At 39.8% G+C, this 17,828-nt stretch overlaps 1 protein-coding gene across 2 annotated transcripts in view; it reads right to left on the bottom strand.

Moving 5' to 3' along the window:
• tmem132e (transmembrane protein 132E) overlaps positions 1-17,828 on the bottom strand; it is a 422,770-nt gene that overhangs the window by 46,727 nt on the left and 358,215 nt on the right. For both annotated transcript variants that reach the window (XM_004551162.3, XM_004551161.3), the window contains exons 4-5: positions 12,565-12,757; positions 3,551-3,694 (exon numbers count right to left, since the gene is read on the bottom strand). In XM_004551162.3, the coding sequence (XP_004551219.3) occupies positions 3,551-3,694; positions 12,565-12,757 (337 nt within the window). The remainder of the gene's footprint in view (positions 1-3,550; positions 3,695-12,564; positions 12,758-17,828) is intronic.

Here is a 17,828-nt window from a genome sequence, read left to right on the forward strand (position 1 = left end):
TAATTACTCCTGCAGCTGCACATGCGCACAAATACAACTGTGCACATGCAGGTTGGCTTATCTGCCACAGGCTCTTGATGCTCGCTGCACCTTAGTTACTGCCAAAGAGTTAAGAAATAAAAGTGTCTGTAAAGAAAAATGACAGCCTCTCACCTATTTTTACCCTCAAGCTGGAAAAAAAACGACAACAGCCTGAGGGGTTGGCAAATATCCAAATGAGCGTTTGCCTGAAAATAAAGGCTCATTCGGAGACATCGTCTCGGAAATAACTTTAGTTTAACTGCTGTTTCAGTTGCAGTCTTAAGTCAGGAGGCTATGGGGGCTGTGACGAACCTTTGGAAAGAACTAGAATGTCTGAAGTAAAAGAAGAAAATGTGATTAGAAAAGATTGGCATTACTTTTGGCACGAGATTAATGTGTGCGGTATTAAAAACAACAACAGCACAATGGAGTGTTGGACCTTTATCAGGCTCAGCGTGAGTCTCTTATTTCTGCTTTCCGCGGCTCGTTTTATTGAACTGTCATGACTCGTGCGTTTCCTGGGCTTGAAGGGCTCGTTTTAAATTAGCCTCGAACGTTCAATGGCAGGATCACTGAAGCAAGCCCACTCAATATCACATGGCCCAGCGCCTTGTCTTTAAAGGATAATGAAAAATGATAAATGACAAGCTGAGGCCAGTCGTCCCCAAGCAACACCTGTTCTTTTCTAGTGACAGTACAATACAAAACAATGCACCGCCACTGGAGCCCCTCCCACCTTTAAGGAACAAGTCGCTACTGGAAAGCCATAAATTAATCCATTCTCCCTCAAGCATCCAAGCCATTAATTGGGACCAATTTATTTACAAGATAGCATGGAACGTGTGAGGTGGCTAACATTAGTTAGTCCGGTATATCAGAGTGAAAATATATTGGACAGATACGGGTCTGTTAAAAAGAACAGATACCGACCAGTCCCAGCTGATGTGATAAAAGCCGGCGTCTGATTCTGCTTCATGGCCTCAGTCTGTAAAATCCGTAATCAAACCTGCCTCACTTGACCTTCAGGAGCTGCTAAAGTGCTGCAAAGGATTTCATTAGTCTGAATGGATATGATAGTTTTACTATTCAATGAACAAAAGACACTTCTGCACAGAATGGATTCTTGAAATAGAAGGAAATTAATGCGGTCATATTTAAAGGGGACCTGTTACGGAGATTTCCAGCTTCGTACTTTTTATTCTTGATTCTACCTGAGCAGCTTCATGTGATTCACGGTTCACAGTAATCCTTTTTTTGGATGTTCATGAGGCTGTTAGAAACAAGCTGTTTTAGCAAACTTTTGGTTGACTGACTGGGGAACATTACTTTGCTGCAACATGGCCTGAAAAGCACTGTCACATAATTACCGTATTTTCCGCACTATAAGGCGCACTTAAAATCCTTATAATCCAGTACACCTTATGTATGAATTCTGGATTTTATGTGGTACACGGCGCTCAAAATTCTGTCAAAAAATGTTTTAGTACGACTTTGGTAAGCTACGAAGCTGAACCGCTTGATGGATTGTCGGAGCATTACAGCTACCGTAGTCAGGAGCTTTGCGAAGTAATCTGGGTCCAAAACTCCGTCCGCTTCAGATCCCAGAGTCAAACGAACACTGCGACATCACTGAGAGTTAAAAACTATCTAAATTCTTGCATCTTTAATAAAATGATCAGTGTTGCTGCTTTACCAGGCATAACAATTATGTTTAACACTCAGACATCCATGAAAACAGAATTCATTAAATTTAACAAAGTTAGAAGTTAGCAGGAAGTTAGCTTGCTAGCTTCCACCTAAACATGATATAGCATGTTCTGACTGAGAGATTTATGAAAAAATTTAAATGTACAGCTCTGCTATCACTTCCAACTTAAACGAAGACAGAAAACTAAACAGCAGTGACTTTTGTAGGGTTACTGAATTTGGGCTAGCTGGTATATAATGATGTGCTACATGATCGCTAGCAACACAGCTATGTTAGCATAACATAAACAGTGAAGCTGGAGGATGAACGCTAATGCTTGTTTCGCATAATGGGCGTTATAATTCGGTGTGCCTTATGTATGAAAACAGACCCGTTCATCAACAGTGTGCCTTATAATCCGGTGCATCTTATGGTCCGAAAAATACGGTGGCAGATAACTACATCAACCTCATATTGCATCTCAACACACCAACAGGAAATAACTTTCCTTTGAGGAAAGAAAAGATGAGCTTTCGGGTTAACGTGTGATCACAAAGCCATTAAAAAAAAAAAATGCAGAAGATTATTACACATGTACTGTATATATATGTGTACACACACACACAGTACCACAGAACAATAATCCAGACAGTTAAAGCTTATTACACTGCGACCTGCTGCTCACTGATGGCTGTTTCCCTCCAAGTCTAGTGTATTTACACGAGGCTGTAACTGCTTTCTAATCGTCACAAAACCTTTAAATAAGGTGCAGCTGTAGGTGAAGCAGTTGAAATATCTCTGCGCTGCTATTTGTGTATTACATGTTTGTATTGATGAGAAACCTTACTTGGCAGGGACACACGAGGACATGGCTCACAGTGAAAACTAAAACTAAGGCAAACGATTTTATTTTAATTAAAAATGTTAGTTTGTTTTCCCTTTTTACATAAATAGTTTTTTATACACACGGATGGACAAAAGACTTTCCGAATGGGGTTGATTGTATTTGATTCATCTCATTTGTCCCTCATAACATGAGACTTTTGTGCCCTCGGGGACTGCTTTATTGCGTACTGAGATATTTTTGAGTTAGCACATTCAGTCCTCTCTAATCTTTCTTTCCCTTTTCTTCTAAATTCACACAACCTCTTTGTTGGTTTCATTTATTAAAACTACATTCATAATTATTAGTACAACTTCATTAAAAGTTGCATATGGGACCACATCCAAGCTGAACTGTTTGCACCGTTGTGTATCTGCGTGGAAAAAAAAACACATTATTTACTTCCACGAAGGTCACATCTCCCCTTGCACCATCACTTTGATCAACGGTGCAAAACGGCACCGCAACACTTCACTGCTCTGCCTATACAATTATGCAATCTGCCTATAGAGCAATCTATTACGACTGTAACTGAGTGGAGAAAATAACAACTGTGTAATCAAAGCCTCTAATGTGCTCTGCAAGTTGCTGTGATCCCAATTTAATTTATTTAATCAACAAACGAGACTTGATATTGCACTCGCAGCTTGGATTCCCGCGTGAGATTGTTCTGCATCCCGGGACGTTGTTTATTATTTTCCTTTAGTCATCACATTTAAGAGAACAAGAAGAGATGATGGGCTTTGTACTTCATTCATTGAGATCGGCTTATCTGATGTGCTGAAGTGTTTCCCACACATGCTGTAGGTGTGGCGATACCATACAAAGAACACAATGAATAAACTAAGAATCAAATCAATACTTCCTACTGAGCAGCCGAAAATGAAGCTTCCTCGTGATATTGCGACTGCAGTGACATGGAAGCATCTTTCGGATAGAGGAGATCACTTTTAATCTACCTTAACAATGTCTTCATTTGAGGACTTGCACTGCACGAAAGCCGAGACGTCAGTGACTGCCCCGTTCATCTCAATCGAGACCATTTTGACAGGAATGGCCACAGTGCGTCCGGTCAGAATGGCCGTGTTGATAATCTCGGTGTCCTACGGAGACAAAAAATAGACATGGCATTCACGAAACAGTGAGAGGCAGAGAGTGATTTTCCTTGATATTTCATCAGTATTACTCATGTCCACATTTAAAGCCATTACCATCAGGGCTCCTGTGCCTACTAGGTGATACTCTCAGTGGCGGAGCAGAACTCATTACTCTATACTGAGATGTCTTTCATTGGATTTCATCAACTGACATTTTTATTTCTGCGCACTTTTCTTCCAAATGGGGATGAAATGGACAGAAAAGTAATAACCACCTCTTTCCCCCCCAATTCTGTAGAACCTTGAGTAAAAAATTCAGACAAACAAGACATTTACTGTACTGATGCACTGTGACGGACCTAACCTTTATGCAATTCTAGCTGGAACACACAAGTCTAAGGCACACTTGGATGCGTCACTGAAATCCTAATTACTCTGGAAAAAGCGAGAGAAAGTGCTGCTGTCAGTGTGAGATTTCAGAGCAATGTGTTAAAATAGCTTTTAATGGGAGGACGTATGACAGAAAAGCTCATTTATTCAGGCCTAATGCATCCATTTTTGTTCATTCATTGTCCATTCAACAGGCTACATGATTATTCTAGTTTGAATCAACAGCCATGCGGGTAAAGGAGAGAAAGTATAGGGTAATTAGAATTTGAATCAGCATAGGGCGCGAAGGGCAATGTCTCAGTTGCCCATATTATCAAAAATCTGTCAACCGTAGTCGAACTGCTGGGATGGTGTTTGATTTGATCATAAACAACAAATACACAAAGACTACCTGAAAAAATAGGAAAATGATACAGATACAGCTGCAAATCTGTGCCATGATTCCATAGGTTTTATTCAGCTGCCTCTTCTCTGGTGCACACAGGAAAAATGTAGAAAGCAGAAAGGGAAAGGAGTGGGCGGCTTTATATTAAGGCATTTCTTTCACACACGTTGGACACTCTTATTCAAGTTTAGAAGTGTTGTTGCTAGTTTGCTGTCTAATTAGTTAACGTCTCTCTTGTTTTCATGCAGCCTCAAAAAAATGAACATAAGTGCTAGAGAAAAAAAAAACCCCAAACATCATCCCAGAACATGAGCAGAAATCTTGCTGGAACACGTGAGCACACAAGCAGTTCTTAAATTAATCATAAAATGAATTCATGCCTTAGATAGGCACAACCAGAGATAAAATCAGTCTGCTATCAGACAGAATTGTCAACTCATTACACTCTGACTCGCAGGTCTAGACCAAGGCAAACACAAAAGAGGACAGAAGTAAGAATTAAAAGGACGTCATTCCTGTGTGTCTGCTGGCTCATTTTTAATCAAAACCGAAAATGTTTGAAATTAATACAACTCGCGACAGCCTCACTGTCACTTTTTATGGGGCATGATTTTTTTTTGGCTTCTTTTACATTAGTAAGGACATTTCCACTTTAAATCAGAGCAGAAACAGTACAAATCTGTGCATAAAAATATACCCGATAACTTTCATTTCCTGAGACCAGAGCCCCCTGCATAATACCAGCCCGCTCAAAAATAGTGGAAATGGGCGTTAATTTGCATTTACTGTTAACAAACTCCATCCATCCATCCTTCCATCTTCATCCGCTTTATCCGGGGCCGGGTCGCGGGGGCAGCAGCCTAAGCAACAAACTAAGTTAACAAACTCATCTTTAGAATTTGTGCTTCATTTGGATGAGAGCTTGACTAGTATTCACAGCGTCCTTATTTGGGTTTCAGACTAACAAATAAACTTCTGCAGTCTTGACTATTGACAGCTAAGACTGCAAAAGAGCAAGGTACTTTAGTCTCTACGAAATAGGATTTGCAAGCGCATATATATATATATAGTATCATTTCTTTAACAGTGAGCGTTTCCATCAAAGTTCAATCATGAATCATTGATGTAGCAAAAAATAGAACAAGTACAGAACTTTCAAGAACTTTCTTGACTAGAGTTAGAAAACAGTAACTTCACTGAGTGCTACCTGATAGAAAACCCTTTTGCTTTTTGCCAATTTTATTAACCAAAAAAGAGAAACTGCCAAACAACCGGCATTGCTCTGAGAGAAACTGCTTTGTTAATGCCAGAGGACAGGGGAGAATGGCCAGCAGCAGTAACTCCAATTACCACTCCTTACAACCAAGGTATGCAGAGGAGCACCTCTGAATGCACAAAATGTCTTAGTCGATGGACTAGAGTAGCAGAAGACCACACTGTGTACAACTCCTGTCAGCTAAAACACGAAACTGAGGCTACATTTACATCACCTCACCAAACTTGGACAATATAAGATTATCTTGGAGCACTTTGAGCCCCTGATGTTCAGGTTAAATAAGCATCATACACCACAGCCTACCCAAATTTGCTGCAGACCAAGTTCATCCCTTTATACCTACAGCACACCCAACCCATGTCACATAGCTCAAATCATCTCAAACTGGTTTCTTGAGCACGACAATGAGTTAACACTCTCCACAATCACCACATCCAAGTCCAGAAGAGCATCTCTGGGATTCGGTAGAATGGGAGATTCACATCACGGATGTGCACCAACTGTGTGATGCTGTCATGTCAATATGCACCAAAATCTCTGATCAGGTGAATCTGTGCCATGAAGATTTAAGGCTTTCATTGCTTCCTTTTGGCTTCAAAAGGCAAAAGGGGTCCAATCCAGTACTAGCAACGTGTACCTAATGAAGTAGTTGCATGATATTACACTAGGTATTACTGAAGGTACTAGAGAAGCCTTTTTATGATTCACAGTAACCAAAAATAATGCTTATTTATTTTAAGTTTTTGTACTTTCTGAAACAAAACATGAGTTTCCTTCTCTGTCCGTTTACATCAGTCTTGTTAGTAATTGGCTGCCCTTCAAAAACAGAAGGTTTGAACAGCCAGTGGGTGAGATGTAGCTCACAGAGATAACCATATTAAAGATATGCCTTCACTATAGCATCATAACAGATTCATGAGTGGAGCTTTTATTTCTGTTCTTTTATATTTAAAGAAAAGTCTATTAGGTCCTCTTTGACCTCTATTATAAATCTATATTAGTTTCTTGCTAGTACCTTATTCCTTGTATCTGTATTATCCACATGCATTTATATCCTTTTAAAAGGATCTGAACCATTAGGGGAACAGCATGCTTTTTGGCAGTTGTATTAACCAAAAATATGTTCTCATCCCAGTAAAACCCCATGATTAAACAATCTATTTCAAAGACCTTTTGTTTGGAATAAAAAAAAATGTGTTCAACAAATTCTAGCATTAGAACTGATTTGTTTTTGTTATTGAAGTTAAGGCATCAGGCATGAAAAGCAGCCTTTTTTTTTTTTATTAGCTTAGAGTGTGGGGCCAATTTATGGGAAGCAAAGCACACCAGACCACCTTGGATAACTGACTGGACTCTAGGCGACAATCCTAATTGAAAGACATCCTCCCTAAGCTCTCCTTGCTGTTCCAGCATCTGGTAAATATTACAAAACACGAGACACTTTACCAGTAAATGTGTGCTGCAATGGGATCTCTAATTATACTTCCCTAAATTCAAGAGAGAACAACGATCAGTCATCAGTTTGCTCGGCTATTGTTTCACTTATTTATCAAGTTCTTCAGGAAGCAGTGAAACCGTTTTTTAAATACACCATGGCAAACATTAAAAATGCTGTTGTCATCTTACTGAACACAAGTGGATTAGTTTTGTGACTTTAAAAGCACAAAACTACAATTCAAACTGGCGCACCCGACATCATTAGGCCCAGGTAAAAAAATATCAACTGGGCTAAAGCCTGATTATTTTTTTCATGTCATAGAGGGAGGATATCTCTAAAAACGTCATCCGAGAACTGTAGCTCTGCCTGTATCAAATCAAGACCACGTGCTGCTTGTGAGGGGCAACCTTACTTTTAAAGTTTGAAATAATATGGCGCCCGGTTATTTAAACGAACTCCTCAACATGTATGACCCCAAAAGAGCACCGAGATTGTCTCTTAGCACAACCAAGGTCTCGATTGAAGCGTAGAGGAGAGCGGGCCTTCGCAGTAGCAGCACCCAGACTCTGGAATAATCTGCCAGAGGAGATTCCTACTTCAGAGTCTATTCAGTCTTTTAAATCGCGTCTTAAAACTCACTTTTTTACTTTGGCTTTTAATTCGAGTTCAGTATGAGAACCATCAGGCATGTTTTATTTATTTTTTTAAATTGTTAATTCATTGTCTTCTCATTTATCTGTATTTGTTTCTCTAGTGTTTTTTCTTGTTTTTAACCGATTGTGAAGCACTTTGGTCAACTGTACAAAACAATTTTGAATTGAATATAACCAACCAGAAGACAGAGCTGGCATCATGCAACTTTGAATCGTGCATATCTATTCCAGTAGAATCCAACAATAAGATTGTCAACTTGGAAATAAGCATAACAGGTCCCCTGTTAGTGAACGTTTCCCAATTTAACCAAATAAATCAAGAAAAATAACCTTTTAAAAAAAAATAAAAAATAAAATTCTGTAATATTTAGTTTTACAATTTTATAACTTTATAAAATGTGTTCTGCTTGAGATGATTGTGTGTTTATGTGTGTGTATGTAATGTCAGTTTCCTCTAAGTTGTGATTACAGACGTTGTACAACCCATTTCTACACATCTTAGTTGCAAATGCCCACAGAGGTCTGGGTTTGTGGAATAATGAGGCGAGTTTACTTTGCGTGTGAGTCCACAAAAAATGCTCAACTATTACCATCTCTAGCTGCCTTTGAATAATGTAAGCAAATACTTTTTGCCAGATGTGTGTCTTTATAAATGCACAAGCGTATACATTTGAAAATAACACATGACTTGAAGCTCTAGAGTTTGTGCAACGCAAAACATCATTTTTTATTTAACATCTGGCCGATGCTGTGGCAGAGAGCAGCTAATGGAAGAGGGAATCTGGCATAACTGTTACTCCCTCCTCTGCATCGTCCTGCCAGTTCTCTCTCTTAAAAAAAAGTCATGTGAAAGAGGGCTTTAGTGGTTTGGTGTTAATAGCGGCTCAAAATGTGCAATAAGCCCCGGGGTTGATTTAACCTTACCACCCTGGAATTGTTTCACTTTTGACACTTTAAATTCACCAGTAATTCCTCCCTTTTCCTCCCCCTTCCTCCTCTCATCGGCAGCGGGTGAGCTGTAGTTAGCACACAACCCGGGGACGTCCACCTCTCTGTGAGACGCTCTTCTTCATTCTTCGTCCTCGCCGTTCTCGCTCCTCGTTCGCTGTTCGTGACTCCACTTTAGACATTCATCTCTGTCGCTTTGTGACACAAGAAGCATCATTTTTGTATTTTAGGGACAGAACCGCCTCCCGCCTCTGTATATCCACAGTTTCACAAAGAGCCGATTTGTTCTACAGGCTATAAGTGGGCGTTTGCCACCAGCTGAAAAGTGCTAGTGGATCTGCATCTGTGGCGAAGCTTAAAATGAGTACAGAAAAATGAAGAAGATGAAGAAAGATGTGCAATATCAGAGTCAGATTCTTGTTATATCATTAGAGTTGTTTTTCTTTGACCACTGTACTCTTAACATAATTAGTTTCCGCTCTAAATATTTTAGTACCTTGACCTGGGCAGCAAAGAGATGCTAATAAAAAAGCCCTTGGGACACATTGGTTGAACTGATAAATATGCAGCGGTGTTCATGTTTGTTGCGATAGTTACTCTGCAATCTGGTCATAAAATCATCCTGTTTATACTTTGTTGCTAGACGATGTTCCTGTTAAGGGCTGGAGAAACATGCACCTGCTGCAGGGTCAGATCGGTGCTGAGAATTCAACGTTCATAACCATCACCATCAATCAGTCATAGCCAGCAAATTACTCATGTCCCCCCCAAATAACCACAGCGACTTTGAAAACACAAACAATCACCACTATGTGGAACTAGCGGCAAATAAAAAGTTTCATGAAAACTTGCCTCAACTTCTTTTATGTTGTCCTGTTCCTGAACTTCTGCCAGTGCACTTTTGCACCACTTGCAGTATTCTGCATTATGATGCATGCTAGATCTCTTCCATTGTGTCGAAATGGGAGCTATTTAGCCTTAGCATAATTTTGGGTAAGAAAGCAAAGCTGCAGCAATGGGGCAGGTTGCCCCAAAGCTGAGGTCGTTATCACAGATGTGACGGTTCGACCCTTTAAAGATGAACAAAAAAAAATGCTTCTGCTTTCACTCTTGACCTAATGTGACGGCTTCGGGCTTGGACACTGCAGTCTCTGCTAGTGGCATGTGCTGTTTGGTCTCTGGGTCATAGCAGGAGATCCAACTCTCATCACCGGTAATGATCCTCGACATGAAGGTTGTGTCAGTTTGACACAGAAGTTGATGTTTGCTTTCAGCACAAGTTTGATGTCCATGGTGAAATCACGCAATCACGTGAGTGGTGAGAACAGGACCTCTACAGAGTTGTCTAAACACGGCTGGAAGAGGAGCTGGAAGCCTCTCTGTGCTGCCTGAGGGGGAGACCTTCAAGGGGAGAGGAGCTAAACTTAAGCTACTTAAGAATCTGCGACGATCAGTTGGACTTCTCCTTTTGCTCTGATAGACCCACCTGTTTTCAGTTTGCATAGTTTCTATCATCGGTTCTGAAAGTGTGTTACATTTCTATCTGGACCAGAAGGGTCATCACTCTCACTCTTTGATATGAAAAAAAAGCCTATCTACAAGATACTCTCCTTTTTCAAGGTGACCATATTGGATCCTGACATCTGGAAATAGTAAATGTTGCCTGCTAATAATTGTTTTTTAGGTTTAGGCTAAAACCTAAAAAACAAGCAATCCTTGATAGACTAATTGGAAGCACTCTAAATTCCACTGATGTGAAGACGTTTTAAATTGATCAAGCCTGACTGGTCTCATTGTGCAGTTACAGATCATTTTCTTCATTTTAGTTTGAAAACACAAGCAGGGAAGTATTTTTAGCGATGGCCATGAAATTCCACAACAACTAAAATAATAAAATGACAAGAATGCCTCCTTTTAGCATTTACATGATGGCTGCGCTTAGCGACTGCAACTGAAAGCCATTACAATAAACAATTCGACCAAGCGAGGAGAGAGTAGAGGTGGCAAATTCTTCCATGCAGCCTGGTTTGGATTGCACATTTTACAGGGCAAAGCCATATAGGCAGAAATCTATTTCTGCAATGCAGCGAAACACATCTGGGTGCAAGATGCATGCTAATCCCAAATATCAAGGAGCCCAGAGATATTAAGCGAACCTTATGTTGCAACAGATGTGAAGCACACAAAGTCATAACTGCAGCTCAAGTATATTTAATGGAGCTTTAGATGCAGAACTGTTGTAATTATGCAAATATATAACAGATAACCAAGAGCTGTTATTAGAAGCACAAAGCCTCAGGAGTTGTCAGTGTAGAGCTCCTTCTTATGTCTTAAAATATTTTTAAAAGCATATTTTCTGTATTGTAAGAGAAAACATTAGCTAACGTTGTACTGGTAGAACAGCTTAACGTTTGAAAAAGGGTTGATGGCCTTCGCTCCTATGACTATGCAAACATCCTCAGAAAAAAGCTTTGAGCAATTCTTAGACATTTACTGCTCCACGCAGTCTGCTGTATTATGCGTCATGAACAATACAGTTTCATTACTGGAAAAATAGCGGATTTCAATACGCTAAACAACTCCGTCAAAACCACAAAAGAGTTAAGTACAAAGGCAGGTGTAGCTGGATGTTCTCAGCACTGCTTGGCTGGTTAATTTCTCTTTGCTTCCATAATCTTTACAACGCTCAATAATTGCCACCTTTCAAAAGGCAAAAAGGAAGAGTCTAGATTAGAAGAGTAATGGACACTTGGACTGGTCGGCTCTGAACAATCAGTAAGTCGCTGCAGACGGCGTAGGTGTTGATTGGATGTATGTGCAATGGCAAGCTGTCTGTGTGCAGAATGCTCTGCACACATTGTATACTGAAACTAGACCTGCTGAAGAATGACTGTGTGCTGATTAAAAGGAAAAATAGTATTAAAAAAATAAAATCTTCAAAATTAAGTCAGGTTTGCAAGGAAGCAGAAAGTGAATGGCTATTAGACTTTTCAGAAGAAATACGTAAAAATCTTGTACTGTACGGTTACTTTTTACTGTTAAATGACTAATCCTGCAAAAAAATTGCTAGAAAAACACAGGAAATGTACAGTAATGTAACATTTTATATAAACAAAACTGAATACTGTAACTGATTAGCATTCCAAAGTGTAGCTTATTCTATTCTATACATTCTCTTCCTGTTTAAATAAATCACTGAAGTGCCGTAAAATACTGGTGACTGTAACAGCCGGTTTTATTTAACAGTAACAAAGTGAAACATCTGTTTTGTGCACCAGTACTTACAAATTGGCATGCAGTATTTACAAAAATATCTAGAGTATAATGTATTTCTCATTTGCAATATAACAGACTGTCTCTTATTTACCAAAGCTGTGTTTTTTTCCACTGTACTTTTAGTTTAGTTGTAGTAGAAATGAGTCCCTGTTATTCAGAGCCTTACATAAGCATGTTGCAGCACTAACACATTGTCAGAGTTATATTCTACAAGGGTACTGAGCTTTTAAAGAAACCAACCAGTGTATTATTCTGCTTCTATGGAAGTCACACAATGGCTAATGTAATAGTCCACACAGAATTTGGCTCATAATATCAGACCTAGTGATGGTTTTACTAGAAAAATATTTTGTGACCGAATAATGTGTTATATTTCAAAGGCTTAAGGCAGAAACCTTCACTAACAGCTTAACTATAAACTACTAGCATTTGAAATTAAATAATATTGAGTAAAATAAAATGAATATGAATTTTAAAAAATTACATCCATATGAATTTGTCATTACTCACCATGGCCAGAGGGATGATGGCCTGAATGTCCCGCTGCACTACCGTCAGTTCTGTCACGACCTTCTCTGAATCAGGTGGTGGGTTTTGTCCCTTATAATCAATGTTCCAGTTGATCCTTCTGGTTACCGAGAGGCTGGTGAAGTTCTCCATCTCAAAGTCCAGCTGCATCACCTCGACATTGCCCACAACATCCCTGCCAGACCGCAAGGAGACAGCCATCAAACAGAGCCCAGCGTAAATGTCAAACACTACTCATAGCAACATATTCAAACGCAGGAGAGTTTACATAAGCAGACATTCTGGCAGCATATTCGTTTTCAGTGATGAAATTGTTGACTAGATAGTGCTTAATTATTAAAAATGTCATTTAGTGTGTGGTTGACATACTGCTTTTAATTTTTTTTTAACGCTGTCCCCGAGTTACCCTTGAGTTGAAACGAAGAAATAATGCATTCATTAAGACTTCAGCGTGTGAAACACTGCAGCCAAGAGCTTTAGAGCTGAATAGATACTTCTCAGATGGCGCAGTTTCAGTATTTGTTCTTCACTCAAAGCGATTCTACATTTACATATCTGTAAGTAGAACTTTTTGTAGACCTTCAATAGAACACCATATATATAAGTTCTGCATATATTCATATACATAAGCAGGTGATCACCTCCAAAATAAGGCCGTAGCTTTTTCTCTCTTGAATAGAAAGGAGCTGTTTGAAGATTGATCACAGTTTTGTGGTTGGATCAGTGAATCAATGGCCACAAAGCTGCCCTGGACAAGACCTCTGATTAAAATCTTGGCTCTAGGATTTGGTTTTTGCTCTAGTCAAATCAATGTCGCGCATTCAGCAGAGCTCAGAGGAGTTGTCAGCCACAGTCGATGATGACAACGCCCTATTGCAACTTTTCATTCAGTCGGCGGGATCATAAACAGCTCCTTCACTGTCTTCATCAGATTTCCTGACAGATACAAGGTAGATAACAATGCTATAGAATCTTAAAGGTCATAGCCAGGAGCAGACTGAAACATGAGTTTAGATTGGGTCATTATTCCACCCCGTTCTGCTCATGCAACCCAGCAGAATGCTAATATTGCTGGCTCACTCTACCGTCTGTTTAGGGATATCCAGATATCAGGTTTTTATTTTTACTTGGCAAGTAAATTACAATGTAAATTGTAGTATTTATAACAGCAATAATCTTTCAAATGTAGCAAACATTTACTAGGAATATACCGATTACAGCAAAGAACACATGTAGAAAAGCAGTCATATAAAATAATCAGGATATACTTTTAGAACAGAGAGAGAGAGAGAGAGAGATACTTTTATATGTTTTTATATCAAAACATCAAGTACAAGTATCCAAAAACTTCAATTCAATTTCATTTATACAGCGCCAAATCACAGTAACAGTCGCCTCAAGGTGCTTTATATTGTAAGGTAGATCCTACAATAATAGATACAGAGAAAAACCCAACAATCATATGACCCTCTATGAGCAAGCACTTTGGCGACAGTGGGAAAGAAAAACTCCCTTTTAACAGGAAGAAACCACTGGCAGAACCAGGCTCAGGTAGGGGGCGGGGCCACCTGCTGCGACCGGTTCAAACTGATCTTCAGCTCACACAGTGTTTCAGCTGGTGTTCTGGATCCACCCAGTTTCTGACTGGCACTTATTTTTCAGTATTTAACTGCATCTCCTTTTAATTTTCTCCCTTTCTCAACCAGCACTACTTTGGCCGCCTTGCAGAGAGAAAGGGAGGATGTTGCATGTTGTTGCTGTTGTGTGAATTTGTGTTTTTATGCTAATTGTTTTGTTTTTCTTACTAACTTTAAGTTTAGATTTAAGAAACACGCACTCAGTCACAAATTTCTTTGGTTTCTTGGAAAATGAAAGCGCTTTCTAACGGTAACATTTCAGACACGACAGCAGTATTTCTCGAGGTCTCGCACTGGAACTTAACACCCAGCCATCAGCAGACAGCGTGCTGAAATTTTCTCATTTTAACTAATGATATGGTTACATTTTGAAAAATAAGGAACTATCTTAAAGGCAGGGAACAAAATAATTGGCATGTACTGTAATTACAGTGCACAGTAGGGCTGGGCGATATGGCCTAAAATTCATATCGCGATATAATTTGAAGCATGTGCGGTAACGATATATATCGCAATATATTCTTTTCTTCTGTATAACGTATTTTCCACACTATAAGGCACACTTAAAATCCTTTAATTTTCTCAAAAATCGACAGTGTGCCTTATGTATGAATTCTGGTTGTGCTTACTGACCTCGAACAGATTTCTGCATGCAGAAATCTGTTAAAAAATGTTTTAGTACAACTTTGATAAGCTGCACTGCTTGATAGATTGTCAGAGCATTACGGCTGCCATAGTGAGGAGCTTCGCGGAGTAATCTGGGTCCAAAACTCCGTCCATTCAGGTCCCAAAGGCTAAGGGCTAAAAACGGTCTAAATTATTTCATCTTTAATTAAATCATCAGCGTTGCTGCTTTATCGGGTGTAACAATTAAGTTTTACATCCATGCATCCATGAAAACAGAATTTATTAAATTTAACAGGAAGTTAGCTCGCTAGTTTACACCTAAACATTTCATACCATGTTCTGACTGAGAGATTTTTGAAACTAATTCAAACGTACAGCTCTGCTACCACTTCCAACATAAATGAAGACAGAAAACTAAACAGCAGTGCCGTTTGTAGGGTTACTAAAGTTGGACTACCTGGTATATAATGTTGTGCTACGTGATTGCTAGCAACACAGCTATTTTAGCATAACATTAGCACAGTGAAGCCGGAGGATGAACACCAACTTTTTTTCCACTCGATAAAAGTTAACGTGAGGGATTCTGGTGGTCAGGGACAAATGCAATCGCATAGCAGGACGCTATACACGGGCCAAACTTCAGTCAGGAGAACAACTGAGATTATTCATCCACAATACGAGGTTAGTTATTAATATACTGCAACAACATGGGAATAGAGCAGCTGCGAGAGAATTCAACATTAATGAATCAATGTTACGGAAGTGGAGGAAGCGCAGTTTTTGGTTTTCCCCATATTTCAAAAGTGCTTCATCTCTTTGCTATGACTGTCGCCCGGCATAATTTGCAGATGATAATGGTTGTAGCCGCTGCGATGCTTTCGACCAAAACAGACGCAGCTTGATGACATCATCAACATGTGCTATCGCGATAGAGCGATATAGTCAAAATCTCTATCGTTGGCCAAATTTATATCATTTATATCGTATATCGTTTATATCACCCACCCCTGATGCACAGTTAAAGAAAAAACCTGATATTAGATGTTTTTAAATGTTCCTATATCCTTTACTTATATAAGAGTGTCAAAGGGGGCATTATTGAGAAATAATAGTTTTCTAATGGTTTTCCTACTCACTTTATTAAGTTATCATATACAACGACTTATTCAGGGATTGACTTTAAATGAAACAGAGAGAAGGGTCTTGTCAATAACCAATCACTGCTCCCTAATCTCGCCAGCTTTCTCCTTCTATCCAAAGGTCTCAGTGTTGAGTCTGTGCAAGGAGATTGCAAATTCTGTTCTGCCTCTCACTTTGGAATAGACGTCATTAAATGGGCTGCAGATTTGCTTCTAACCGATCGATCGCTATTGGTAGGTAACCTGATTGTTCTCATGGCCATGCACACAAACTATCTGAGCACCATCACCCTTTGTGCCTCCATCTACCAGAAACTTTTGCTTATCTTTTTACTATCACAACCACGCCAACGATTCAAGACCCACAGCGGCCTTCTTATTATGAAAATTCTACATGTTGGGCTTGTAATCCTCAGGTTCAACAAGCCTAACATTAAACAATCTCGCTGGTGGTGAAGAGGCAAATTAATTCTCTTTCCAGCTGCTGCGAGAATCATCCCACCCAAGCCTCACCTTTAGCGAAAACTGAAACAGTAGCTATCTGTCCTTCACAAAAAGCAGAAAGCCATCCCAGCATTCAAGCTGAGAGGCTTTTAATGAAAGCTGGATCAAACTCCATGTACAACCGTCCGCCCACAAAAGGTTCCTCTCAGGAACACCGAGATGAGATCTCAGCCTATTTGTCTCGACATCACTCAGTGAAAACAAACACCTCCGTCTGTCTGTGACACACTCAAACTGTCATCAATACGGCCCACTAGAGTGAGTGCAGGTACAGCCGCTCAATACTATGTTGCCTGCCACCATGCTGGAGGGAAGGAAAATGGTGTTCACAATACAGTGGTTTAGGTTAGAGGGCATACTTCTTTTTTATGAGAGTGAACTGCAAAATATGAAACTGTAGCTGAGAGCTGCAGAAGAAAAGCTCGGATTTTTTGACTCAAAGGAGCTGTAGATTCACTTGACATTATGACATTAGTTTTTAGATCTGAATCCAAAGAGCAGATCTGAGGAATTATGGCACTGCTATCTGTTACCACATGGCTTAACATGGCCTCTCTGCCTCCTTACATTGTTGTTATCTGCATCGTGACTCCACAGAACAACTCCAGAGTATGAAATTAATGTTTCACTTTAGATTTTTGTCTTGCCAGTTAATGCCACTTCATTTTCTGCTTGGCTGTATTACAGACAGAAAAATAATCTTAAAAGCAAAGAAATGCACAGTCAGCTCAGTCAAATCACAGCCAAGGTCTGGTTCAAATCCACGGGCCACCTGGGGTGTTTCTGTGTGGAGTTTGCAGGTTCTCCCTGTGCCTGCATGGCTTCTTCCCATAGTCCAAGCACATGCACGTTAGGTTAACTGCTGATTTGAAATTGCCCATAGGTGTGAATGTAAGTGTGAATGTTGTCTGTCTCTATGTGTTGGCCCTGTGATAGACTGTGGACCTGTCCAGGTGTTTACCCTGCTTCTCACCCAGTGGCACCTGAATGACCCTGAATTAGATAAGTGGAAGAAAATCAATGAACAGGTATCAGCTCTAGTGTGTTTTGGTACACATTTTTTACAACAATCGTCTTCATCCGATGAATGTCCCCGTGTGCGTTAGCTACTTTTCTGGAGGAAATCCTGCACGGCAGACCCACTCATGTGACTTTTCTCCCGTTTACAATTTTCCGATGGTTCACTTTGAAATGTCAGTGCTGTCACTGTCCTGCATTGATGCCCTGATTTCCCATTGCTGTAACCCGTCCACCACAACAACATACACCTAATTATATTAGCCCTAATTAATTCTCCTGCTGAACTAAATCAAACCAGACTCGTCCAACTCACTGTGTA

Source organism: Maylandia zebra, linkage group LG10 (assembly GCF_041146795.1).
Source record: "Maylandia zebra isolate NMK-2024a linkage group LG10, Mzebra_GT3a, whole genome shotgun sequence".
NCBI lineage: Eukaryota > Metazoa > Chordata > Actinopteri > Cichliformes > Cichlidae > Maylandia > Maylandia zebra.